This window comes from Tachyglossus aculeatus, chromosome 21 (assembly GCF_015852505.1).
Source record: "Tachyglossus aculeatus isolate mTacAcu1 chromosome 21, mTacAcu1.pri, whole genome shotgun sequence".
NCBI lineage: Eukaryota > Metazoa > Chordata > Mammalia > Monotremata > Tachyglossidae > Tachyglossus > Tachyglossus aculeatus.
In genome coordinates, this window is record NC_052086.1 from 13,475,384 (window position 1) to 13,501,836 (window position 26,453).

Genomic DNA, 26,453 nt, shown 5'->3' on the forward strand with positions numbered 1-26,453 from the left:
TCGAACCCATGACCTCTGACTCCACTGAGCTCTTTCCACTGAGCCACGCTGCTTCTCACGCCAATATTTCCCCGTTGGGGGGAAAACACGCGTGACGCTCAAAACCCAGCAGTCCCCTCCGACCTCACTCCGGTTATCGTTGCAGCGTCGTCTCCCAGGCGCTCAGTCCAGTGCTCTGCACACCGTCGGTGCTCAATAAGTTCATTCATTCATCGTATTTATTGAGCGCCGGCTGTGTGTACTAAGCGCTTGGGAAGTACAAAGCGGCAACACAGAGAGGCGGTCCCTACCCAACAGCGGGCAGTGAGCGAACGAAAATGTTTTATTGGTCCTTATCCCCAATCCTCGGTTTCCTTCCGACCAGACGCGCCCCGCGGGGCCAGGGAAATCCAGCGGCAAACCTAGGGAGAGACGGAGAGGAAGACGGTCTGAAAGCCAAGGCAGAGCCGCGGAAACGGAAGGGGTATAATAATGGCATTTGTGCATTCATTCGATCGTATTTATTGAGCGCTTACTGCGTGCAGAGCACTGGACTAAGCGCTTGGGAAGTCCAAGTCGGCAACATCTAGCGACGGTCCCTACCCAACAGCGGGCTCACGGTCTAGAAGGAGGAGACGGACGACAAAACACATTAACAAAATAAAATAAATAGAATAAATATGGACAATAAATAGGGTAATAAATATGTACATACATATATACAGGTGCTGTGGGGAGGGGAAGGAGGTAAGGCGGTTACTATGTAGAGAATGTAGAGAAGCAGCGTGGCTCAGTGGAAAGAGCCCGGGCTTTGGAGTCAGAGGTCATGGGTTCAAATCCCGGCTCCGCCACTTGTCAGCTGGGTGACTATGGGCAAGTCACTTAACTTCTCTGGGCCTCAGGTACCTCATCTGTAAAATGGGGATTAAGACCGTGAGCCCCCTGAGGGGCAACCTGATCGCCTTGTAACTTCCCCAGCGCTTAGAACAGTGCTTTGCACCTAGTAAGCGCTTAATAAATGCCATTATTATTATGCGCAAAGCACCGCTCTAAGCGCTTAGGAGCTTGGCGAGGGGTGGGAGGGCGAAGCCTGGGAGCGAAGAGAAGGAAAACTCCACCGTACGCTCCCAAGCCTTTAGGACAGTGCTCTGCATATAGTAAGCGCCCAATAAATACTTTTAAATACTTACATAAACGCTAAATACTTTTGTGTCTGCACCCCCATCGAGTTTCCCCAAAATCCCATTGGAAGCAGTGTCTGAAGAGGGGCTTTTTAGCATTAAAAACTGACTTGGTCTTTTTGTAACTACATTTGTACAGACATTTTTTTTTTAATTGAAGTAAATCACTAAAAAAAAAATTAGAGGGCAGGGTAGGTTCACACAATTAAGCTGAAGAAAGCACTAATTTTCTCTGTAGTTCTTCAAAATATATTTTTAGTTAAATTTGAAACTAGATTGTAAATATATTTTGCTACACTGTATCTGTAAGTGGCTGCTCAAGTACTTTGTAAGGAAAATGTGATGACTTCCCAAGCACTTATTACAGTGCTCTGCACACAGTAAGTGTTCAATAAATACGACTGATTGATTGATTGTCCTCATCAACGGTATTCACATTCATTCATTCATCTCCATCAACGGTATTTATTCATTCATTCAATCGCATTTATTCATTCATTCAGTCATCTTTATTGAGCGCTTTCTTTGTGCAGAGCACACTGTAAAATGAAATGTGCCTTTAACAATGTCATTCTTAAAAAAACAAAGACCCGAGTGTGTTGCAGTCATTCATATAATAATAATAATAATAATAATAATAATAATGATGGCATTTATTAAGCGCTTACTATGTGCAAAGCACTGTTCTAAGCGCTGGGGAATTTACAAGGGGATCAGGTTGTCCCACGTGGGGCTCACAGTCTTAATCCCCATTTTACAGAGGAGGGAACTGAGGCCCAGAGAAGTGAAGTGACTTGCCCAAAGTCACCCAGCTGACAAGTGGCAGAGCCGGGATTTGAACCCATGACCTCTGACTTCAAAGCCCGGGCTCTTTCCGCTGAGCCACGCCGCTTCCCTACTTCCCAAGCGCTTAGTACAGTGCTCTGCACACAGTAAGTGCTCAATAAATACGACGGAATGAATGAATGAAGCACTGTTCTGAGCGCTGGGGGGGTTACAAGGTGACTAGGTTGCCCTCCGTGGGGCTCCCAATGCACAAATTAAAGTTTAAATAGATTGTAAATTTTAACTCCTGTTCTAATTTTGATTTCCTTTTAAATAATAAATAAGGATGGCATTTGTTAAGCGCTTACTATGTGCAGAGCACTGTTCTAAGCGCTGGGGGGGGGATACAAGGTGATCAAGTTGTCCCACGTGGGGCTCACAGCCTTAATCCCCATTTTACAGGTGAGGTAACTGAGGCGCAGAGAAATTAAGCGACTTGCCCAAGGTCACACAGAAGACAGGTGGTGGAGGGGGAATTTGAGCCCATGACCTCTGCCTCATTCATTCATTCAATCGTATTTATTGAGCGCTTACCGTGTGCAGAGCACTGGACTAAGCACTTGGGAAGTCCAAGTTGGCAACATCTAGAGACGGTCCCTACCCAACTGCGGGCTCACAGTCTAGAAGGGGGAGACAGACAACAAAACATATTAGCAAAATAAAATAAATAGAATAAATATGTACAAATAAAATAGAATAATAAATCTGCACAAACGTATATACATATGTCCAAAGCCACAGATGTCCCGTGGTGATTTGAAATGTCAACACCGGGATTTCGCGCCTCCCACCCGTTATATGTTGCCAACTTGTCCCTCCCAAGCGCTTAGCCCAGTGCTCCGCACACAGTAAGCGCTCAATAAACGTTGGGTAGGGACCGTCTCTATATGTTGCCAACTTGGCCTTCCCAAGCGCTTAGTCCAGTGCTCTGCGCACAGTAAGCGCTCAATAAATACGATTGAATGAGTGAACTTGTACGTATTATTCTATTTACTTTGTGCATATTCTATTTATTTTATTTTAATGTTTTGTTTAGTTCTCTGCCCCCCAACACCCTTCAGGACCGTGAGCCCGCTGTTGGGTAGGGACCGTCTCTATATGTTGCCAACTTGGCCTTCCCAAGCGCTTAGTACAGCGCTCTGCACCCAGCAAGCGCTCAATAAATACGATTGAATGACTGAACTTGTACGTATTTATCACTCTATTTATTTACTTTATCTGTACATATTTATTCTATTTATTTTATTTTGTTAATCTGTTTGGTTTTGTTCTCTGTCTCCCCCCTTCTAGACTGTGAGCCCACTGCTGGGTAGGGACCGTCTCTATATGTTGCCAGCTTGGCCTTCCCAAGCGCTTAGTCCAGTGCTCTGCGCACAGTAAGCACTCAATAAATACGACTGAATGAGTGAACTTGTACGTATTTATTATTCTATTTATTTATTTTATCTGTGCATATTCTATTTATTTTATTTTGTTAATGTTTTGTTTTGTTCTCTGCCCCCCCGCCCCCACTTCTAGACTGTGAGCCCGCTGTTGGGTAGGGACCGTCTCTGTATGTTGCCAACTTGGCCTTCCCAAGCGCTTAGTCCAGTGCTCTGCACCCAGCAAGCGCTCAATAAATACGATTGAATGACTGAATTTGTACGTATTTACCACTCTATTTATTTACTTTATCTGTACATATTTATTCTATTTATTTTATTTTGTTAATCTGTTTTGTTTTGTTCTCTGTCTCCCCCTTCTAGACTGTGAGCCCGCTGTTGGGTAGGGACCGTCTCTGTATGTTGCCAACTTGGCCTTCCCAAGTTGGCAGAGAAGTTGACAGAAAAGCAGCGTGGCTCGGTGGAAAGAGCCCGGGCTTTCGAGTCAGAGGTCATGGGTTCAAGTCCCGGCTCCGCCACTTGTCAGCTGTGTCACCTTGGGCCAGTCACTTCACTTCTCTGGGCCTCAGTTCCCTCATCTGGAAAATGGGGATGAAGCCTGTGAGCCCCCCGTGGGACAACCTGATCACCTTGTAACCTCCCCAGCGCTTAGAACAGTGCTTGGCACATAGTAAGCGCTTAACAATTACCAACATTATTATTATTATTCCCAAGTGCTTAGTACGGTGCTCTGCACACAGTAAGCGCTCAATAAACACGATTGAATGAATGAATGAATAAATGTGACTGAATGAATGAATAAATACCATTGATAGAGATGAATGAATGAATGTGAATACCGTTGATGAGGACAATCAATCATTCAGTCGTATTGATTGAGCGCTTACTGTGTGCAGAGCACTGTACTAAGCGCTTGGGAAGTCATCATCATCATCAATCGTATTTATTGAGCGCTTACTGTGTGCAGAGCACTGGACTAAGCTCTTGGGAAGTCATCACCATCATCATCATCAATCGTATTTATTGAGCGCTTACTGTGTGCAGAGCACTGTACTAAGCGCTTGGGAAGTCCAAGTTGGCAACATCTAGAGACGGTCCCTACCCAACAGTGGGCTCACAGTCTAAAAGGATATGAAGGCTCTTACCTAAGCTGAGGGTGAGGGCCGGGGGGCTAGATTTGGTTCCAGGGCAGGGGGGTCTCCCAGTGGGGATGGGTACCGACGGCCGCACAGCAGCAGAGGAGGCCGCAGACGAAGAGGAGGAAACAGCCGGAGTAGAGTAGACGCGAACCACATAGCGCCAGCTCCTCCTGGGCATCGGTGGGGCAGAGAAGGAGGGAACGGTGAGGTGCCTCCCGCCCAGGATCTCCGCCCTCCGGGAAGGGAATCCGGGAATCCAGCCCACGGACAAGGGAAGGGAGGAAGCAGGGTGGTCCCGTCCCCCCCCACCCGCCCGCCCCGGAATACTTACTGAGGTAAGTAATTTGGTGACGATGACATCTCCCCGGCCCCAGACCCGATAACACTCCTCTCCCGGGCTGGGGTTCTCGTCGGCGAACACATTCACGGCGTCCCCGTCTCCTTCCTCCCGGCAGGACTGAGGCGGCTGGCTCGGCGGGAGGACGCTTCGGGCTGCGGTGAAGACCAGGCAAGTCCCCGCGGTCCCCTCCATCGGCACCTGGGCTGTGAGCAACACCACTTCTCCGGCAGAAAGGCCTGGGACAAAAGCAGGGGAGGGGGCGGGAGGAGCACATTTGGGGGTGGAATCGGGCTGGAGGGCGACAACTCTTCCCCACAGCACCTGCATGTACGTCTGCCCATCCGCCCAGCTCGCTCTCTTCCTCCCTTCAAGGCCCTGCTGAGAGCTCACCTCCTCCAGGAGGCCTTCCCAGACTGAGCCCCTTCCTTCCTCTCCCCCTCGTCCCCCTCTCCATCCCCCCCATCTTACCTCCTTCCCTTCCCCACAGCCCCTGTATATATGTATATATGTTTGTACATATTTATTACTCTATTTATTTATTTATTTATTTTACTTGTACATATCCATTCTATTTATTTTATTTTGTTAGTATGTTTGGTTTTGTTCTCTGTCTCCCCCTTTTAATATTGGCATTTGTTAAGCGCTTACTATGTGCAAAGCACTGTTCTAAGCGCTGGGGAGGATACACGGTAATCAGGTTGTCCCACGTGGGGCTCACAGTAGTAATCCCCATTTTACAGATGAGGGAACTGAGGGACAGAGAAGTTAAGTGGCTTGCCCAAGGTCACACAGCAGACATGTGGCGGAGCCGGGACTTTTAGACTGTGAGCCCACTGTTGGGTAGGGACTGTCTCTAGATGTTGCCAATTTGTACTTCCCAAGCGCTTAGTACAGTGCTCTGCACATAGTAAGCGCTCAATAAATACGATTGATGATGATGATGATGATATAATAACAATAATAATGATGGCATTTATTAAGCGCTTCTTCATTCGGTCGTATTTAGTGAGCGCTTACTGTGTGCGGAGCACTGGACGAAGCGCTTGGGAAGTACTTAGTACAGTGCTCTGCACACAGTAAGCGCTCAATAAATACAGTAAGCGTGGCTCACTGGAAAGAGCCCGGGCTTTGGAGTCAGAGTTCATGGGTTCAAACCCTGACTCCGCCAATTGTCAGCTGTGTGACTTTGGGCAAGTTGCTTCACTTCTCTGGGCCTCAGTTCCCTCATCTGGAAAATGGGGATTAAGACTGTGAGCCCCCCGTGGGACAACCTGATCGCCTTGTAAACTCCCCAGTGCTTAGAACAGTGCTTTGCACATAGTAAGCGCTTAATAAATGCCATCATTATAATACATACGATTGAATGAATGAAGTACAAGTCGGTAACACCTTCCTCTCCCCCTCCCCACAGCACCTGCATATAATAATCATAATAATGATGGCATTTGTTAAGCACTTACTATGCGCAAAGCACTGTTCTAAGCGCTGGGGAGGTTACAAGGTGATCAGGTTGTCCCACGGGGGGCTCACGGTCTTCATCCCCATTTTGCAGATGAGGGAACTGAGGCCCAGGGAAGTGAAGCGACTTGCCCAAAGCCACGCGGCTGACAATTGGTAGAGCCGGGATTTGAACCTGCGATCGGGCTCTTTCCATTGAGCCACGCTGCTTCTCAGTGTACATATGTTTGTACGTATTTATTACTCTATTTTACTTGTCCATATTTATTCTATTTATTTTATTTTGTTAATATGTTTTGTTTTGTTCTCTGTCTCCCCCTTCTAGACTGTGAGCCCGCCGTTGGGTAGGGACCGTCTCTAGATGTCGCCAGCTTGGACTTCCCAAGCGCTTAGTCCAGTGCTCTGCACACAGTAAGCGCTCAATAAATACAATTGAATGAATGAATGAATGAATTTTGTTCATATGTTTTGTCGTCCGTCTCCCCCTTCCAGACTGTGAGCCCGCTGTTGGGGAGGGACCGTCTCTCTATGTCGCCAACTTGGACTTCCCAAGCGCTTAGTCCAGTGCTCTGCACACAGTCAGCGCTCAATAAATACGATTGAATGAATGAATGAATTTTGTTAATATGTTTTGTTTTGTTGTCTGTCTCACCCTTCTAGGCTGTGAGCCCGCTGTTGGGTAGGGACCGTCTCTATATGTCGCCAACTTGGACTTCCCAAGCGCTTAGTCCAGTGCTCTGCACACAGTAAGCGCTCAATAAATACGATTGAATGAATGAATGAATTTTGTTCATATGTTTTGTTTTGTTCTCTGTCTCCCCCTTCTAGACTGTGAGCCCACTGTTGGGTAGGGACCATCTCTCTATGTCGCCAACTTGGACTTCCTAAGCGCTTAGTACAGTGCTCTGCACACAGTAAGCGCTCAATAAATACAATTGAATGAATGAATGAACAACTCTGTGTTCTAGAAGAGGCATAAAAGGCCTCTGTCACCGATACCAGTAGAACGGGCTGGCAGCTGACGGATCAGCTGACAGAGTTATTTGTTCATATCCACGTGTCATCCTCCTCTAATAATAATAATGGCATTTATTAAGCGCTTAGTATGTGCAAAGCACTGATCTAAGCGCTGGGGAGGTTACAAGGTGATCAGGTTGTCCCAAGGTGGCTCACAGTCTTCATCCCCATTTTCCAGACGAGGGAACTGAGGCCCAGAGAAGTGAAGTGACTGGCCCCAAGTCACCCAGCTGACAAGTGGCAGAGCTGGGATTAGAACCCGTGACCTCCGACTCCAAAGCCCGGGCTCTTTCCATTGAGCCACGCTGCTTCTCTAATAATAATAATAATAATAATAATGATGGCATTTATTAAGCACTTACTATGTGCAAAGCACTGTTCTAAGCGCTGGGGAGGTTACAAGGTGATCAGGTTGTCCCCGGGGGGCTCACGGTCTTCATACCCCCATCCCCCCCGCCTTACCTCCTTCCCCTCCCCACAGCACCTTTATATTATGTATACATCTTTGTACATATTCATTACTCTATTTATTTTATTTGTACATATTTATTCTATTTATTTTACTTTGTTAATATGTTTAGTTTTGTTGTCTGGCTCCCCCTTCTAGACTGTGAGCCCACTGTTGGGTAAGGACCGTCTCTAGATGTTGCCAACTTGGACTTCCCAAGCGCTTAGTACAGTGCTCTGCACATAGTAAGCGCTCAATAAATGCGATTGAATGAATCAATGAACGAATACCCATTTTACAAATGAGGGAACTGAGGCCCAGAGAAGTGAAGTCACTGGCCCAAAGTCACACAGCTGACAAGTGGCGGAGCCGGGATTTGAACCCATGACCTCCGACTCCAAAGCCCGGGCTCTTTCCATTGAGCCTCACTGCTTCTCTAATAATAATAATGATGATGGCATTTATTAAGCGCTTACTATGTGCAAGGCACTGTTCTAAGCGCTGGGGAGGTTACAAGGTGATCAGGTTGTCCCACGTGGGGCTCACAGGCTTAATCCCCATTTTACAGATGAGGGAACTGAGGCCCAGAGACGTGAAGTGGCTTGCCCAAAGTCACCCAGCTGACAAGTGGCGGAGCCGGGATTTGAGCCCCTGACCTCTGACTCCAAAGCCCGGGCTCTTTCCACTGAGCGACGCAGGGTTTGGCCCGTCGTCAACACTTCACGAACACTTCATTATTATTATTTAATAATAATAATGCATCTATTAAGCGCTTACTACTACTACTACTAATAATGATGGTATTTATTAAGCGCTTACTATGTGCAAAGCACTGTTCTAAGCGCTGGGGAGGTTACAAGGTGATCAGGCTGTCCCACAGGGGGTTCACAGTTTTAATCCTCATTTTACAGATGAGGGAACTGAGGCCCAGAGAAGTGAAGTCACCCAGCCGACAAGTGGCGGAGCCGGGATTTGAACCCATGACCTCGGACTCCAAAGCCCGGGCTCTTTCCACTGAGCCACGCTGCTTCTCAACCACCGGTTAATTCACCTCTCCAGCTCCCCGTCCAGCTCCTCCTCCTCCTCCTGCGGGTAGCTTGCGCCCAACTCTTCCCCTCCGTGACACTGCGAGCTCTTTGGGGACAAGGGGCGTTCACTAAACAGGCAGTGGTAATAATATTAATGGTATTTGTTAAGCGTTTACTACGTGCTAGGCACTGCACTAAGCGCTGGGGTAGATACAAGCAAATCGAGTTGGACGCAGTCCCTGGGGTTCATAGTCTTACTCCCCATTGAGCACGGGCCCGGGGGGAGTCCGAAGGTCACGGGTTCTAATCCCTCCTCTGCCACCTGCCTGCTGTGTGACCGTGGGGCAAGTTGCTTCACTTCTCTGTGCCTCAGGTCCCTCGTCTGTGGAACGGGGATTGAGATCGTGAGCCCCACGGGGGACGGGGACCGGGTCCAACCTGATTTGCTTGTCTCCACCCCGGCGCTCAGTACAGCGCCTGGCACACAATAAGCACTTAAAAAGTACCGGCTCAGTGGAAAAGAGCACGGGCTTTGGAGTCAGAGGTCGTGGGTTCAAATCCCGGCTCCGCCACTTGTCAGCTGGGTGACTTTGGGCAAGTCACTTCACTTCTCTGGGCCTCAGTTCCCTCATCTGCAAAATGGGGATGAAGACTGTAAGCCCTACGTGGGACAACCTGATTACCCTGTATCTACCCCAGCGCTTAGAACAGTGCTTTGCACATAGTAAGTGCTTAACAAATACCAACATTATTATTATTATTACCATAGTTATTTTACAGAAAACGGAACTGAGGCCCCGAGAAGCCAAGTGACTTGTCCAAGGTCACACAGCGGCCCAAGGGGCAGAACGGGGACTAGAACCCGGGTCCTTTTGACTCCCGGGCTCATGGTCTATCCATTAGGCTGTATTACCCTCGCTCTGCGTAAACCCTTAGTAGATTGAGGCATTAAAGTTGAACGTTGGGAGACACTTCATCATCATCAATCGTATTTATTGAGCGCTTACTATGTGCAGAGCACTGTACTAAGCGCTTGGGAAGGACAAATTGGCAACATATAGAGATAGTCCCTACCCAACACTTGCAGCACACAGTTAAAAAAAGGAGTGGCTCTCTTTTTGTATGGTATTAGTTAAGTGTTTACTGTTAAGTGCTGAGGTAAATACAACATACAATATATGTTGCCAACTTGTCCTTCCCAAGCGCTTAGTACCGTGCCCTGCACGCAGTAAGCGCTCAATAAATACGATTGAATGAATAAACCACATGACACCCCCGGTTCTAAGACGCGGCCCCACCCAGCCCCCTGAGCCCGGGATCAAGAGTCCAGTGCAAAGTGCGGGCAGCTCGGCCGACAGTTATTTATTTATATCCATGTCTGTCACCCCCTCTATTCATTCAATCGTATTTATTGAGCGCTGACTGTGTGCAGAGCACTGGACTAAGCGCTTGGGAAGTCCAAGTTGGCAACATATAGAGACGGTCCCTATCCAACAGCGTAGTTGTGGGCGGGGAATATGTCTATTTATTGTCATACTGGACTCTCCCAAGCTCCGCACACAGAAAGCACTCAATGGATATTTTTTTTTTGATGGCATTTATTAAGCGCTTACTATGTGCAAAGCACTGTTCTAAGCGCTGGGGAGGTTACAAGGTGATCAGGTTGTCGCACGGGGGGCCTCACAGTCTTAATCCCCATTTTACAGATGAGGGAACTGAGGCCCAGAGAGCAATAATAATAATAATAATGGTATTTGTTAAGCGCTTACTATGTGCAAAGCACTGTTCTAACCGCTGGGGAGGTTACACGGTAATCAGGTTGCCCCACGGTGGGCTCACAGTCTTAATCCCCATTTTACAGGTGAGGGAACTGAGGTCCAGAGAAGTGAAGTGACTTGCCCAAAATCACCCAGCTGACAATTGGTGGAGCAGGATTTGAACCCATGACCTCTGACTCCAAAGCCCAGGCTCTTTCCACTGAGCCACGCTGCTTCTCCACTCGGATATGACCGAGTGGTGTGAGCCCCTGCCACTCCTGAACGACAACTGAACTTGCCCCCTCCTTCCTCTCCCCCTCTTCCCCTTCTCCATCCCCCCCGCCATACCTCCTTCCCCTCCCCACAGCACCTGTATATATGTATATATGTTTGCACGGATTTATTACTCTATTTATTCATTTATTTTACTTGTAGATATTTATTCTACTTATTTTATTTTGTTAATATGTTTTGTTTTGTTCTCTGTCTCCCCCTTCTAGACTGTGAGCCCACTGTCGGGTAGGGACCGTCTCTATACGTTCCCAACTTGGGGCTTCCCAAGCGCTTAGTACAGTGCTCTGCACACAGTAAGCGCTCAATAAATATGATTGAATGAATGAACACTCCTCTCTCTTTCTCTCTCTCACCCCCCACCCCCACCCCCTTCTAGACTGTAAGCCGGTTGTTGGGTAGGGACCATCTCTAGATGTTGCCGACTTGTACTTCCCAAGCGCTTAGTACAGTGCTCTGCATACAGTAAGCACTCAATAAATATGATTGAATGAATGAATGAACTGAACGACAACTCCCTTGTGTCCTTCTCCAGCCCAGCCCGCACCGTCCCCTCCTCTGCCGCCGCTCACCTCCTCACCGGGCCTCGTTCTCGCCCGTCCCGCCATCGACCCCCGGCCCACGTCCTCCCCCGGTCCGGAATGCCCTCCTTCCCCACATAATAATAATAATGGCATTTATTAAGCACTTACAATGTGCAAAGCACTGTCCTAAGCGCTGGAGAGGTTACAAGGTGATCAGGTTGCCCGACGGGGGGCTCACAGTTTTAATCCCCATTTTACAGATGAGGGAACTGAGGCACAGAGAGGTGACTTGCCCAAAGTCACACAGCTGACAATTGGCAGAGCCGGAATTTGAACCCATGACCTCTGACTCCAAAGCCCGGGCTCTTTCCACTGAGCCACGCACATCCGCCAAGCTAGCTGTCTTCCTCCCTTCGAAGCCCTACTGAGAGCTCACCTCCTCCAGGAGGCCTTCCCACACTGAGCCCCCCTTTTCCTCTCCTCCTCCCCACAGCACTCGTATATATCTGTACAGATTTATCACTCTATTTTACTTGTCCATATTTACTATTCTATTTCTTTTGTTAATGATGTGCACACAGGTAGATATCTGTACAGATTTATCACTATTTTACTTGTCCATATTCACTATTCTATTTATTTTGTTAATGATGCGCACACAGGTATATATCTGTACAGATTTATCACTCTATTGTACTTGTCCATATTCACTATTCTATTTATTTTGTTAATGATGCGCACACAGCCTTAATTCGATTTATTCTGACGATTCTGACACCCGTCTCCATGTTTTGTTTTGTTGTCCGTCTCCCCCTTCTAGACTGGGAGCCCGCTGTGGGGTAGGGACCGTCTACGTCGCCGACTTGGACTTCCCCGGCGCTCAGTCCAGTGCTCTGCACAGAGTCAGCGCTCAATAAGTACGGCGGAACGAGGGAATGAACGAACTAAGGAACTTGCCCGTCCCTGTTCTAAATAGGGCACGCGGCTGTAAAGACTTTTTCTCCTGAGGATCTCAAAGAGACGGGGCTGGGAGACGGCGCTGACATATTCCAGTTAGAGGCAGAAAAAGGCTTCCGAGGACCACGCGGGTGGGGGCGGGCAGTGGGATGTTGGTGGGGGGAAATGTCAACGAACGCTATTCATTCATTCAATCGTATTTATTGAGCGCTTACTGTGTGCAGAGCACCGGACTAAGCGCTTGGGAAGTCCAAGTTGGCAACATAGAGAGACGGTCCCTACCCAACAGCTATTCATTCATTCCTTCATTCAATCGTCTTTATTGAGCCCTTACTGTGTGCAGAGCACCAGACTAAGCGCTTGGGAAGTCCAAGTTGGCAACATAGAGAGACGGTCCCTACCCAACAGCTATTCATTCATTCATTCATTCAATCGTCTTTATTGAGCCCTTACTGTGTGCAGAGCACCAGACTAAGCGCTTGGGAAGCCCAAGTTGGCAACATCTAGAGACGGTCCCTACCCAACAGCTATTCATTCATTCATTCAATCATCTTTATTGAGAACTTCCTGTGTGCAGGGCACCGGACTAAGCGTTTGGGAAGTCCAAGTTGGCAACATACAGAAACGGTCCCTACCCAACAGCTATTCATTCATTCATTCATTCAATCGTCTTTATTGAGCGCTTCCTGTGTGCAGAGCACCGGACTAAGCGCTTGGGAAGTCCAAGCTGGCAACATAGAGAGACAGTCCCTACCCAACAGCTATTCATTCATTCATTCATTCAATCGTCTTTATTGAGCGCTTCCCGTGTGCAGAGCACTGGACTAAGTGCTTGGGAAGTCCAAGTTGGCAACATAGAGAGCCAGTCCCTACCCAACAGCTATTCATTCATTCATTCATTCAATCATATTTATTGAGCGCTTACTGTGTGCAGAGCACCGGACTAAGCGCTTGGGAAGTCCAAGTTGGCAACATATAGAGACGGTCCCTACCCGACAGCTATTCATTCATTCATTCATTCATTCAATCATCTTTATTGAGCCCTTACTGCGTGCAGAGCACTGGACTAAGCGCTTGGGAAGTTCAAGTTGGCAACATCTAGAGACGGTCCCTACCCAACAGCTATTCATTCATTCATTCAATCATCTTTATTGAGAACTTCCTGTGTGCAGGGCACCGGACTAAGCGCTTGGGAAGTCCAAGTTGGCAACATACAGAAACAGTCCCTACCCAACAGCTATTCATTCATTCATTCATTCAATCGTCTTTATTGAGCGCTTCCTGTGTGCAGAGCACCGGACTAAGCGCTTGGGAAGTCCAAGCTGGCAACACAGAGAGACAGTCCCTACCCAACAGCTATTCATTCATTCATTCATTCAATCGTCTTTATTGAGCGCTTCCCGTGTGCAGAGCACTGGACTAAGTGCTTGGGAAGTCCAAGTTGGCAACATAGAGAGCCAGTCCCTACCCAACAGCTATTCATTCATTCATTCAATCATATTTATTGAGCGCTTACTGTGTGCAGAGCACCGGACTAAGCGCTTGGGAAGTCCAAGTTGGCAACATAGAGAGACGGTCCCTACCCAACAGCTATTCATTCATTCATTCAATCATCTTTATTGAGCGCTTCCTGTGTGCAAAGCACCGGACTAAGCGCTTGGGAAGTCCAAGTTGGCAACATAGAGAGACGGTCCCTATCCAACAGCTATTCATTCATTCATTCAATCGTCTTTATTGAGCGCTTCCTGTGTGCAGAGCACCGGACTAAGCGCTTGGGAAGTCCAAGTTGGCAACAGAGAGACGGTCCCTACCCAACAGCTATTTCTACAAGTAAATACAAGTAAAATACCCCGCTGGCTCAGTCCAGAGGGGGGAGACAGACAACAAAACATCTTTACAAAATAAATATGTAGCAATAAAATAAATCAATAAATACATAAAATAGGAAGAGCTACCCCTCCCTTAGCTCACCAGTTAGGCCCAGCTGGTGGCCCCAGATGGCGGCCTGCAGCCTCCGGGTCTTGTTCCCTTTGGGGCCCCCTCCGAGGCTCAGCCGGGTCAGCAGGCGCACGGAATGAGTTCCCGGAGGAAGCGGCGGCCTTCCCGCGGCCGACCCATTCCCGGGGCAGAGGCTCAGCTGTCCCAGGGACCTCAGAAAGGAGATCCAGTCCTGCGGCGGGGCCGGGAGACAGGGAGGGAGAAGAGAAAGAAAGGCGGGTCAGGCTGAGAAAGGACGGCACTAGGAACCCCCATCCCCTCCCCACAGCACCCGTATATATAAATAATAATAATGATGGCATTTATTAAGTGCTCACTATGTGCAAAGCACTAAGCGTTGGGGAGTTTACAAGGTGATCAGATCGTCCCACGGGGGGCTCACAGTCTTAATCCCCATTCTACAGATGAGGGAACTGAGGCTCAGAGAAGCGAAGTGACTTGCCCAAAGTCACCCAGCTGACAAGTGGCGGTGCCGGGATTTGAACCCATGACCTCTGATTCCAAAGCCCGGGCTCTTTCCACTGAGCCACGCTGCTTCCCATATATGTATGCATATAGATATATATATATATACTTGTACTTCCCAAGTGCTTAGTACGGTGCTCTGCACACAGTAAGCGCTCAATAAATACGATTGATGATGATGATGATATGTTTGTACGTATTTATTACTCTTATTTTATTTGTACATATTTATTCTATTTATTTTAGTTTGTTAATATGTTTGGTTTGTTCTCCGTCTCCGCCTTCTAGACTGTGATCCCACTGTTGGGTAGGGACTGTCTCTATATGTTGCCAACTTGTACTTCCCAAGCGCTTAGTACAGTGCTCTGCACATAGTAAGCGCTCAATAAATACGATTGAATGAATATATATATATATATATACATAGTATATATGTATATATACTATGAATATATATATACATAGTATATATGTATATGTTTGTATGTACTTATTACTCTACTTTTTTATTTGTACATATTTGTACATACATATCCCTCTATTTATTTACTTATGTTATTTGTACATATTTATTCTATTTATTTTATTTTGTTAATATGTTTTCTTTTGTCGTCTTTCTCCCCTTTCTAGACTGTGAGCCCGCTGTCGGGTAGGGACCGTCTCTAGATGTTGCCAACTTGGACTTCCCAAGCGCTTAAATCCAGTGCTCTGCACACAGTAAGCGCTCAATAAATACGACTGAATGAATGAATCCCACAGCACCTTTATATATGTTTGTACAGATTGATTACTCTGTTGATTTTACTCGTACATATTAACTATTGTATTTATTTTATTTTGTTAATATGTCTTTTTTTGTTGTCCGTCTCCCCCTTCTAGCCTGTGAGCCCGCTGTTGGGTAGGGACCGGCTCTGGATGTTGCCAACTTGGACTTCCCAAGCACTTAGTACAGCGCTCTGCACACAGCAAGCATTCAATAAATACGATTGAATGAATGAATCCCATGGCACCTGTATATATGTTTGTACATATTGATTACTCTGTTGATTTTACCCGTACATACTGACTATTGTATTTATTTTATTTTGTTAATATGTCTTGTTTTGTTGTCCGTCTCCCCCTTCTAGCCTGTGAGCCCGCTGTTGGGTAGGGACCGTCTCTAGATGTTGCCAACTTGTACTTCCCAAGCGCTTAGCACAGTGCTCTGCACACAGTAAGCTCCCAACTCATTCATTCATTCATTCAATAGTATTTATTGAGCGCTTACTGTGTGCAGAGCACTGGACTAAGCGCTTGGGAAGTCCAAGTTGGCAACCTATAGAGACGGTCCCTACCCAACAGCGGGCTCACAGTCTAGAAGGGGGAGACAGACGACAAAACAAAACATATTAACAAAATAAAATAAATAGAATAGTAAATATGTACAGGTAAAATAGAGTAATAATCTGTACAAACATTCATTCATTCAATCGTATTTATTGAGCGCTTACTGTGTGCAGAGCACTGGACTAAGCGCTTGGAAAGTCCAAGTTGGCAACCTATAGAGACGGCCCCTACCCGACAGTGGGCTCACAGTCTAGACGGGGGAGACAGACGACAAAACAAAACATATTAACAAAATAAAATAAATAGAATAGTAAATATGTACAAGTAAAATAAATAGAGTAATAAATCTGTACAAACATTCATTCATTCAATCGCATTTATTGACTGCTTACTGTACTAAGTGCTTGGGAAGTCCAAGTTGGCAACATAGAGAGCCGGTCCCTACCCAACAGCGGGCTCACAGTCTAGACGGGGGAGACAGACGGCAAAACAAAACATATTAACAAAAGAAAATAAATAGAATAGTAAATATGTACCAGTTAGAGTAATACATCTGTACAAACATTCATTCAATCGTATTTATTGAGCACTCACTGTGTGCAGAGCACCTGACTTAAGCGCTTGGGAAGTTGGCAACCTAGAGAGACGGCCCCTACCCGACAGTGGGCTCACAGTCTAGAAGGGGGGGACAGACGACAAAACAAAACGTATTAACAAAATAAAACAAACAGAATAGTAAATATGTACCAGCTAGAGTAATAAATCTGTACAAACATTCATTCAATCGTATGTATTGAGCGCTTACTGTGTGCAGAGCACCGGACTTAAGCGCTTGGGAAGTCCAAGTTGGCAACCTAGAGAGACGGCCCCTACCCGACAGCGGGCTCACAGTCTAGAAGGGAGAGACAGACGACAAAACAAAACATATTAACAAAATAAAACAAATACAATAGTAAATAAGTACCAGCTAGAGTAATAAATCCGTACAAACATTCATTCAATCGTATTTATTGAGCGCTTACTGTGTGCAGAGCACCGGACTTAAGCGCCTGGGAAGTCCAAGTTGGCAACCTAGAGAGACGGCCCCTACCCGACAGCGGGCTCACAGTCTAGAAGGGGGAGACAGACAACAAAACAAAACATATTAACAAAATAAAACAAATAGAAGAGTAAATAAGTACCAGCTAGAGTAATAAATCCGTACAAACATTCATTCAATCGTATTTATTGAGCGCTTACTGTGTGCAGAGCACCGGACTTAAGCGCCTGGGAAGTCCAAGTTGGCAACCTAGAGAGACGGCCCCTACCCGACAGCGGGCTTACAGTCTAGAAGATGATAAATACGATTGATTACGATAAGGACGATTGAGTGGATGAATGAAGGGGCCCGGAGGAGAGGGTGGGTTACTCACCTGGGGTACGTCAGGGTCGCGGAGCCCGGCCCCGTGAAAATGAACAAAGGTCCCGAGGCCCAGGCCCGCGGCCCCTAGCAGCAGCAGTGAAAGAGCGGCGCAGACCAAGGGCGGGCGGTGTGCCAAGCAATATCGCAGGTTCTTTCCCGCCTGCCAGCTGCCCATAGGGAACGAGAGGGCCCGTCTTCACTCCGGACCCTGCCAAGCGAAGAAAGACATCTCTTAATCCATCGACGGCACTGATTTTTCAAAATAATAATAACGACATTTGTTAAACGCTTACTACGTGCAAAGCACTGTTCTCAGCGCTTGGGAAGCCCAAGTTGGCAACATCTAGAGACGGTCCCTACCCAACAGCGGGCTCGCGGGCTAGAAGGGGGAGACAGACAACAAAATAAGTAGAATAAATATGTACAAATAAAATCAATAAATAGAGTAATAAATCCGTACAAACATATATATATATATATATATATATATATACAGGTGCTGTGGGGAAGGGAAGGAGAGGGCCCGTCTTCACTCCGGACTCTGCCAAGCGAAGAAAGACATCTCTTCATCAATCGACGGCACTGATTTTTCAAAATAATAACAATAATAATAATAACGGTATTTGTTAAGCGCTTACTTCGTGCAAAGCACTGTTCTAAGTGCTTGGGAAGTCCAAGTTGGCAACATCTAGAGACGGTCCCTACCCAACAGTGGGCTCACAGGCTAGAGGGGGGAGACAGACAACAAAACAAAACATATTAACAAAATAAAATAAATAGAATAAACATGGACAAATAAAATCAATAAATAGAGTAATAAATCCGTACAAACATATATACATATATACAGGTGCTGTGGGGAAGGGAAGGAGAGGGCCCGTCTTCACTCCGGACCCTGCCAAGCAAAGAAAGACATCTCTTAATCGACAGCACTGATTTTTCAAAATAATAATAATAATAACAATGGTATTTGTTAAGCGCTTACTATGCACAAAGCACTGTTCTAAGCGCTTGGGAAGGACAAGTTGGCAACATCTAGACACGGACCCTACCCAACAGCGGGCGCACAGTCTAGAAGGGCGGGGGGGGGGGGGACAGACAACAAAACATATTAACAAAAGAAAATAAATAGAATAAATATGGACAAATAAAATCAATAAATAGAGTGATAAATCCGTACAAACATATATACATATATACAGGTGCTGTGGGGAAGGGAAGGAGAGGGCCCGTCTTCACTCCGGACCCTGCCAAGCGAAGAAAGACACCTCTTAATCAATCGATGGCACTGATTTTTCAAAATAATAATAATAATAACGGTATTTGTGAAGCGCTTAATACGTGCAAAGCACTGTTCTAAGCGCTTGGGAAGTCCAAGTTGGCAGCATCTAGAGACGGTCCCTACCCAACAGCAGGCTCGCAGGCTAGAAGGGGGGGACAGACAACAAAACAAAACATATTAACAAAAGAAAATAAATAGAATAAATATGCACAAATAAAATAAATAAATAGAGTAATAAATCCGTACAAACATAGATACATATATACAGGTGCTGTGGCGAAGGGAAGGAGGTAAGGCGGGGGGGTGGGTGGGGAGGGGAAGAGACAGTCCCTACCCAACAGCAGGCTCCAGGTCTAGAAGGGGGAGACAGAGAACAAAACAAAACAAAACATATTAACAAAATAAAATAAATAGAATAAATATGTACAATCAATCAAGCAAGCGCTGGGGGGGATACAAGGTGATCAGGTCAGAACAGTGCTTTGCACGTAGCAAGCGCTTAATAAATGCCATTATTATTATTATTATTATCAGGCTGTCCCACAGGGGGTCTCACAGTCTTCATCCCCATTTGACAGATGAGGGAACTGAGGCCCAGAGAAGTGAAGTGACTTGCCCCAAGTCACCCAGCTGACAATTGGCGGGGCCGGGACTGGAATCCATGACCTCTGACTCCAAAGCCCGGGCTCTTTCCACTGAGCCACGCTGCCTCTCAGCATTTGGTGTTTACTATGTGCCAGGCACTGTACTAAGCGCTAGGGTCAAGGCCCTACTGAGAGCTCACCTCCTCCAGGAGGCCTTCCCAGACTGAGCCCCCTCCTTCCTCTCCCCCTCCTCCTCTCCTTCCCCTCCCCACAGCACCTGTATATATGTGTATATGTTTGTATGTATTTACTTCTCTATTTATTTATTTTATTTGTACATATTTATTCTATTTATTTTATTTTGTTAATATGTTTTGTTTTGTTCTCTGTCTCCCCCTTCTAGACCTGGAGCCCACTGTTGGGTAGGGACCGTCTCTTCCCCTCCCCACGCCCCTCCCCCCGCCTTACCTCCTTCCCTTCCCCACAGCACCTGTATATATGTATATATGTTTGTACGGATTTATTACTCTATTTATTGATTTTATTTGTCCATATTTATTCTATTTATTTTATTTTGTTAATATGTTTAGTTTTGTTGTCTGTCTCCCCCTTCTAGACTGTGAGCCCACTGTTGGGTAGGGACCGTCTCTAGATGTTGTTGCCAACTTGGACTTCCCAAGCGCTTAGTACAGTGCTCTGCACACAGTAAGTGCTCAATAAATACGATTGATTGACTGAGAAATAATAATGGCACTTGTTAAGCGCTTACTATGTGCAAATCCCGACTCTGCCAACCCCATCTGTCAAATGGGGATGAAGACTGTGAGCCCCCCGTGGGACAACCTGATCACCTTGTAACCTCCCCAGCGCTTAGAACAGTGCTTTGCACATAGTAAGCGCTTAATAAATGCCATCATTATTATTCAATCAATCGTATTTATTGAGCGCTTACTGTGTGCAGAGCACTGGACTAAGCGCTTGGGAAGTCCAAGTTGGCAACACATAGAGACGGTCCCTACCCAACAATGGGCTCACAGTCTAAAAGACTTAGAACAGCGCTCTGAACATAGTAAGCTCTTAATAAATGCCATCATTATTATTACTTTTAGACTGTGAGCCCACTGTTGGGTAGGGATGTCTCTATATGTTGCCAACTTGTACTTCCCAAGTGCTTAGTACAGTGCTCTGCACACAGTAAGCGCTCAATAAATATGATTGATTGATTGATTTTAGACTGTGAGCCCACTGTTGGGTAGGGACTGTCTCTATATGTTGCCAATTTGTACTTCCCAAGCGCTTAGTACAGTGCTCTGCACATAGTAAGCGCTCAATAAATACGATTGATGATGATGATGATGATTGATTGATTATTATTATCCTTCATCTCCATTCATACCCCCCCAACACACACACACAGGGAAAGAGAAGAAAGTGTACCAAAAACAGAACCGGAAAGGGATTTCACTTCCTCATGAACCCAGTGGTTAGTGCCATGGGAAGGGAAAACAGCAGGGAGGATGTATATAATTGTAATAATAATAATAATAATAATAATAATGGCATTTATTAAGCGCTTACTATGTGCACAGCACTGTTCTAAGCGCTGGGGAGGTTACAAGGTGATCAGGTTGTCCCACGGGGGGCTCACAGGCTTCATCCCCATTTGACAGATGAGGCCCAGAGAAGCGAAGTGACTTGCCCAAAGTCACACAGCTGACAATGGGCAGAGCCGGGATTTGAACCCACGACCTCTGACTCCAAAGCCCGGGTTCTTTCCACTGAGCCACGCCCAAGTAGAAAGAGGGGGGGAAAGCCCGGATTTGGGAGTCAGAGGTCATGGGTTCTAATCCTGGCTCCGCCCCTTGTCAGCTGTGTGACTTTGGGCAAGTCACTTAACCTGTCTGTGCCTCAGGTCCCTCATCTGCAAAATGGGGATGAAGACTGTGAGCCCCACAGGGAACAACCTGTTGACCTTGTATCTGCCCTGGCGCTTAGAACGCGGCTTACCATCATTATTACTATTATTACTACATTATACAATTATATACTACATTATTACTACATTATACAATTATCTACTACATTATTACTACATTATACAATTATCTACTACATTATTACTACAGTATACAATTATCTACTACATTATTACTACATTATACAATTATCTACTACATTATTACTACATTATACTATTATATACTACATTACTACTACATTATACTACTATATACTACATTGTTAGAGAAGCAGCATGGCTCAGTGGAAAGAGTCCGGGCTTTGGAGTCAGAGGTCATGGGTTCAAATCCCGGCTCCGCCACTTGTCAGCTGGGTGACTTTGGGCAAGTCACTTCACTTCCCCGTGCCCCAGTTCCCTCATCTGTAAAATGGGGATGAAGACTGTGAGCCCCCCGTGGGCCAACCGGATCACTTTGTAACTGTTCTAAGCGCCTAGTGGGGAGGTTAATCAATCAATCAATCAATCAATACGATTAACTGATTGATTGATTAACCTCCCCACTAGGTGCTTAGAACAGTGCTTTGCACACAGTAAGTGCTTAATAAATGCCATCATTATTATTATTATTATTCTCTGGGCCTCAGTGACCTCATCTGTCAAATGGGGCTGAAGACTGTGAGTCCCCGGTGGGACAACCCGATCACCTTGTAACCTCCCCAGTGCTTAGAACAGTGCTTGGCACATAGTAAGCACTTAACAAATGCCATCATTATTATTCTCTGTGCCTCAGTGACCACATCTGTCAAATGGGGCTGAAGACTGGGAGCCCCCCGTGGGACAGCCCGATCACCTTGTAACCTCCCCAGCGCTTAGAACAGTGCTTGGCACATAGTAAGTGCTTAACAAATGCCATCATTATTATTATATTATTCTCTGTGCCTCAGTTCCCTCATCCGTCAAATGGGGATGAAGACTGGGAGCCCCCCTTGGATCAACCTGATCACCTTGTATCTCCTCCAGTGCTTAGAACAGTGCTTGGCACATAATAAGCGCTTAACAAATGCCATCATTATTATCAGTATCATTCTCTGTGCCTCAGTTCCCTCATCCGTCAAATGGGGATGAAGACTGGGAGCCCCCCTTGGATCAACCTGATCACCTTGTATCTCCTCCAGTGCTTAGAACAGCGCTTGGCACGTAGTAAGCCCTTAACAAATGCCATCATTATTATTCTCTGGGCCTCAGTGATCTCATCTGTCAAATGGGGATGAAGACTGTGAGCCCCCCGTGGGACAACCTGATCACCTTGTATCTCCCCCAGCGCTTAGAACAGTGCTTGGCACATAGTGAGCGCTTAACAAATGCTACTATTATTACTATTATTATTATTATTATCCAAGAAGGGGCTCACAGGCTAGAAGGGGCAGCCTCCACAATGGCGAGGAGGCCAACTGGAGCCAGGGTCCTCCCCGGGGGAAGGGGAATAAGGAATGGGATTAGGGACTGGGAATAGGGAATGGGAATCAATCAATCAATCGTATTTATTGAGCGCTTACTGTGTGCAGAGCACTGGACTAAGCACTTGGGAAGTCCAAGTTGGCAACATATAGAGACGGTCCCTACCCAACAGTGGGCTCACAGTCTAAAAGGGGGAGACAGAGAACAAAACCAAACATACTAACAAAATAAAATCAATCAATCAATCAATCGTATTTATTGAGCACTTACTGTGTGCAGAGCACTGTACTAAGCACTTGGGAAGTACAAGTTGGCAACAACTAGAGATGGTCCCTACACAACAGCGGGCTCACAGTCTAAAAGGGGGAGACAGACAACAAAACCAAACATACTAACAAAATAAAATCAATCAATCAATCGTATTTATTGAGCGCTTACTGTGTGCAGAGCACTGTACTAAGCACTTGGGAAGTACAAGTTGGCAACCTATAGAGACAGTCCCTACCCAACAGCGGGCTCACAGTCTAAAAGGGGGAGACAGACAACGAAACCAAACATACTAACAAAATAAAATCAATCAATCAATCAATCGTATTTATTGAGCGCTTACTGTGTGCAGAGCACTGTACTAAGCGCTTGGGAAGTACAAATTGGCAACATGGCAGAGCCGGGATTTCAACCCATGAGCTCACCTCCTCCAGGAGGCCTTCCCAGACTGAGCCCCCTCCTTCCTCTCCCCCTCATCCCCCTGTCCATCGCCCCATCTGGCCTCCTTCCCTTCCCCACAGCACCTGTATAGATGGATATATGTTTGTACATATTTACTACTCTATTTATTTTACTTGTACATATCTATTCTATTTATTTTCTTTTGTTAGTATGTTTGGTTTTGTTCTCTGTCTCCCCCTTTTAGACTGTGAGCCCGCTGTTGGGTGGGGACCGTCTCTAGATGTTGCCAACTTGGACTTCCCAAGCGCTTAGTACAGTGCTCTGCACACAGGAAGCGCTCAATAAATACGATTGATTGATTGATTGATATAGAGACAGTCCCTCCCAACAGCGGGCTCACAGTCTAAAAGGGGGAGACAGAGAACAAAACCGAACATACTAACAAAATAGAATAAATAGAATAGATATGTACAAGTAAGATAAATAAATAGAGTGATAAATCTGTACAAACATATATACCTCTATACAGGTGCTGGGGGGAAGGGAAGGAGGTAAGATGGGGGGATGGAGAGGGGGATGAGGGGGAGAGGAAGGAAGGGGCTCAGTCCGGGAATGCCAGACTAGGAAAACGTGAAAATTGGGAAAATGTGACTGGGAAAATGTGTCCCCCGCCCCCCGCGGCCTTCCCTCTCACCGTGCAGCGGAGCCGGGAGATGGGGGAGGGGAACGCCACCGGTGACGTCACGGCCCCCACGCCACGTCACCGCCGCCCCAGGGGCCCGCACGTTGTGCGCAGGCGCCTCGTCGCCCGGGGGCCCGGACGTTGTGCGCAGGCGCCTCGTCGCCCGGGGGGCGGGGGGGAGCCCGACGTTGTGCGCAGGCGCCCCGCCGCCGTTGGGCCCGGACGTTGTGCGCAGGCGCCTGGTCGCCCGGTGGCCAGGACGTTGTGCGCAGGCGCCCCGTCGCCCCGGGGTGGGGGGGAAGCCGGACGTTGTGCGCAGGCGCCCCGCCGCCCCGGAGTAGGGGGAGGCCGGACGTTGTGCGCAGGCGCCCCACCGCTCGGGGCGCGTCGGGGAGGCCGGACGTTGTGCGCAGGCGCCTGGTCGCCCGGAGGCCCGGACGTTGTGCGCAGGCGCCCCGCCGCCCCGGAGTAGGGGGAGGCCGGACGTTGTGCGCAGGCGCCCCGCCGCCCCGGAGTAGGGGGAGGCCGGACGTTGTGCGCAGGCGCCCCGCCGTCTGGGGGGCGGGGGGAGGCCCGAAGTTGTGCGCAAGCGCCCCGCCGCCGGAGGCCCGACGTTGTCCGCAGGTGCCCTGTGCCGGAGGGCCCGGACGTTATGCGCAGGCGCCCCCGCGCCGGAGGGCCCGGACGTTGTGCGCAGGCGCCCCGCCGCCGGAGGCCCGGACGTTGTGCGCAGGCGCCCTGAGGCGAAGTGACTTACCCAAAGTCACACAGCTGATCAGTGGCGGAGTCGGGATTAGAACCCATGACCTCTGACTCCCAAGCTCTTTCCACTGAGCGACTCCGCCCCCGAAGCCCCAACCTCAAGGCGCCAATTAAGAGGCTCCGCCCCCGAGGCCCCGCCCTCAACCTGCCCATCACGAGGCTCCGCCCTCGATCCGGCAATCACGAGGCTCCTCCCCGTGACCCCGCTCCCGAGACCCGCCCTCGAGCCGCCAATCACGAGGCTCCTCCCCGTGGTCCCGCCCCCGAGGACCCGCCCTCAAGCCGCCAATCACGAGGCTCCGCCCCCTAGGCCCCGCCCTCAACCCGCCCATCACGAGGCCCCGCCCTCGACCCGCCAATCACGAGGCTCCCCCCTCGGCCCCGCCCTCGAGAACCCTCCGTCAACCCGCGAATCACGAGGCTCCGCCCCGAGAGCCCCCTCAGGCCGCCAAGCACGAGGCTCCTCCTCGGGGCCCCGCCCCCGGGGCCCGCCCTCAAGCCGCCAATCACGAGGCTCCGCCCCCGAGTGCCCCCACAGGCCGCCAATCACGAGGCTCCTCCTCGTGGCCCCGCCCCCGCGACCCTCCTTCAGACCGCCAATCACGAGGCCCCGCCCCCGAGGCCCCGCCCTCAACCCGCCCATCACGGGGCCCCGCCCTCGACCCGCCAATCACGAGGCTCCTCCCCGTGGCCCCGCCCCCTAGAACCCTCCCTCAAGCCGCCAATCACTAGGCTCCGCTCCCGAGTGCCCCCTCAGGCCGCCAAGCACGAGGCTCCTTCCCGTGGCCCCGCCCCCAGAGACCCTCCCTCAAGCCGCCAAGCACGAGGCTCCTCCCCGTGGCCCCGCCCCCGAGAACCCTCCCTCAAGCCGCCAATCACGAGGCTCCCCCCGCGGCCCCGCCCCCGAGAACCCTCCCTCAAGCCGCCAATCACGAGGCTCCTCCCCGTGGCCCCACCCCCTAGAACCCTCCCTCAAGCCTCCAATCACTAGGCTCCGCCCCCGAGTGCCCCCTCAGGCCGCCAATCACGAGGCTCCCCCCGTGGCCCCTCCCCCGAGAACCCTCCCTCAAGCCGCCAATCACTAGGCTCCGCCCCCTAGTGCCCCCACAGGCCGCCAATCACGAGGCTCCTCCCCGTGGCCCTGACCCCCCCCCCCCGAGACCCGCCCTCAAGTCGCCGATCACGAGGCTCCTCCCCGTGGCCCCGCCCCCGGGACCCGCCCTCAAGCCGCCAATCACGAGGCTCCGCCCCCGAGAGCCCTCTCTCAGGCCGCCAAGCACGAGGCTCCTCCCCGCGGCCCCGCCCCCGAGACCGCCCTCAAGCCGCCAATCACGTGGCTCCGCCCCCACTAACGCTCCCTCCAGCCGCCAATCACTCGGCCCCGCCCCCGCGCCCCTCCCTCAGGCCGCCAATCACTCGGCCCCGCCCTCGAGGCCCCGCCCTCAACCCACCAACCACGAGGCTCCGCCCCCACGAACGCTCCCTCCAGCCGCCAATCACTCGGCCCCGCCCCCGCGCCCCTCCCTCAACCCGCCAATC

The 26,453-nt window shown here is 48.8% G+C and overlaps 1 protein-coding gene across 3 annotated transcripts; it reads right to left on the reverse strand.

Moving 5' to 3' along the window:
• Positions 1–24,931, reverse strand: TMEM219 (transmembrane protein 219). Of its 3 annotated transcripts, none has more exons than XM_038763303.1 (6): positions 24,910–24,931; positions 17,528–17,725; positions 14,298–14,496; positions 4,838–5,082; positions 4,513–4,676; positions 1–401 (listed from the first exon to the last, which is right to left on the reverse strand). In XM_038763303.1, exons 2-5 carry the CDS (start codon positions 17,690–17,692, stop codon positions 4,539–4,541), a joined length of 747 nt encoding a protein of 248 aa, XP_038619231.1. In that variant the 5' UTR covers positions 17,693–17,725; positions 24,910–24,931; the 3' UTR covers positions 1–401; positions 4,513–4,538. The 3 variants fall into 3 exon arrangements, with proteins under 3 accessions (XP_038619231.1, XP_038619230.1, XP_038619232.1); XM_038763302.1 differs by lacking the exon at positions 24,910–24,931 and adding an exon at positions 24,165–24,281; XM_038763304.1 differs by lacking the exons at positions 1–401; positions 24,910–24,931 and adding exons at positions 568–601; positions 24,165–24,281.
• Positions 24,932–26,453: the final 1,522 nt, after the last annotated feature.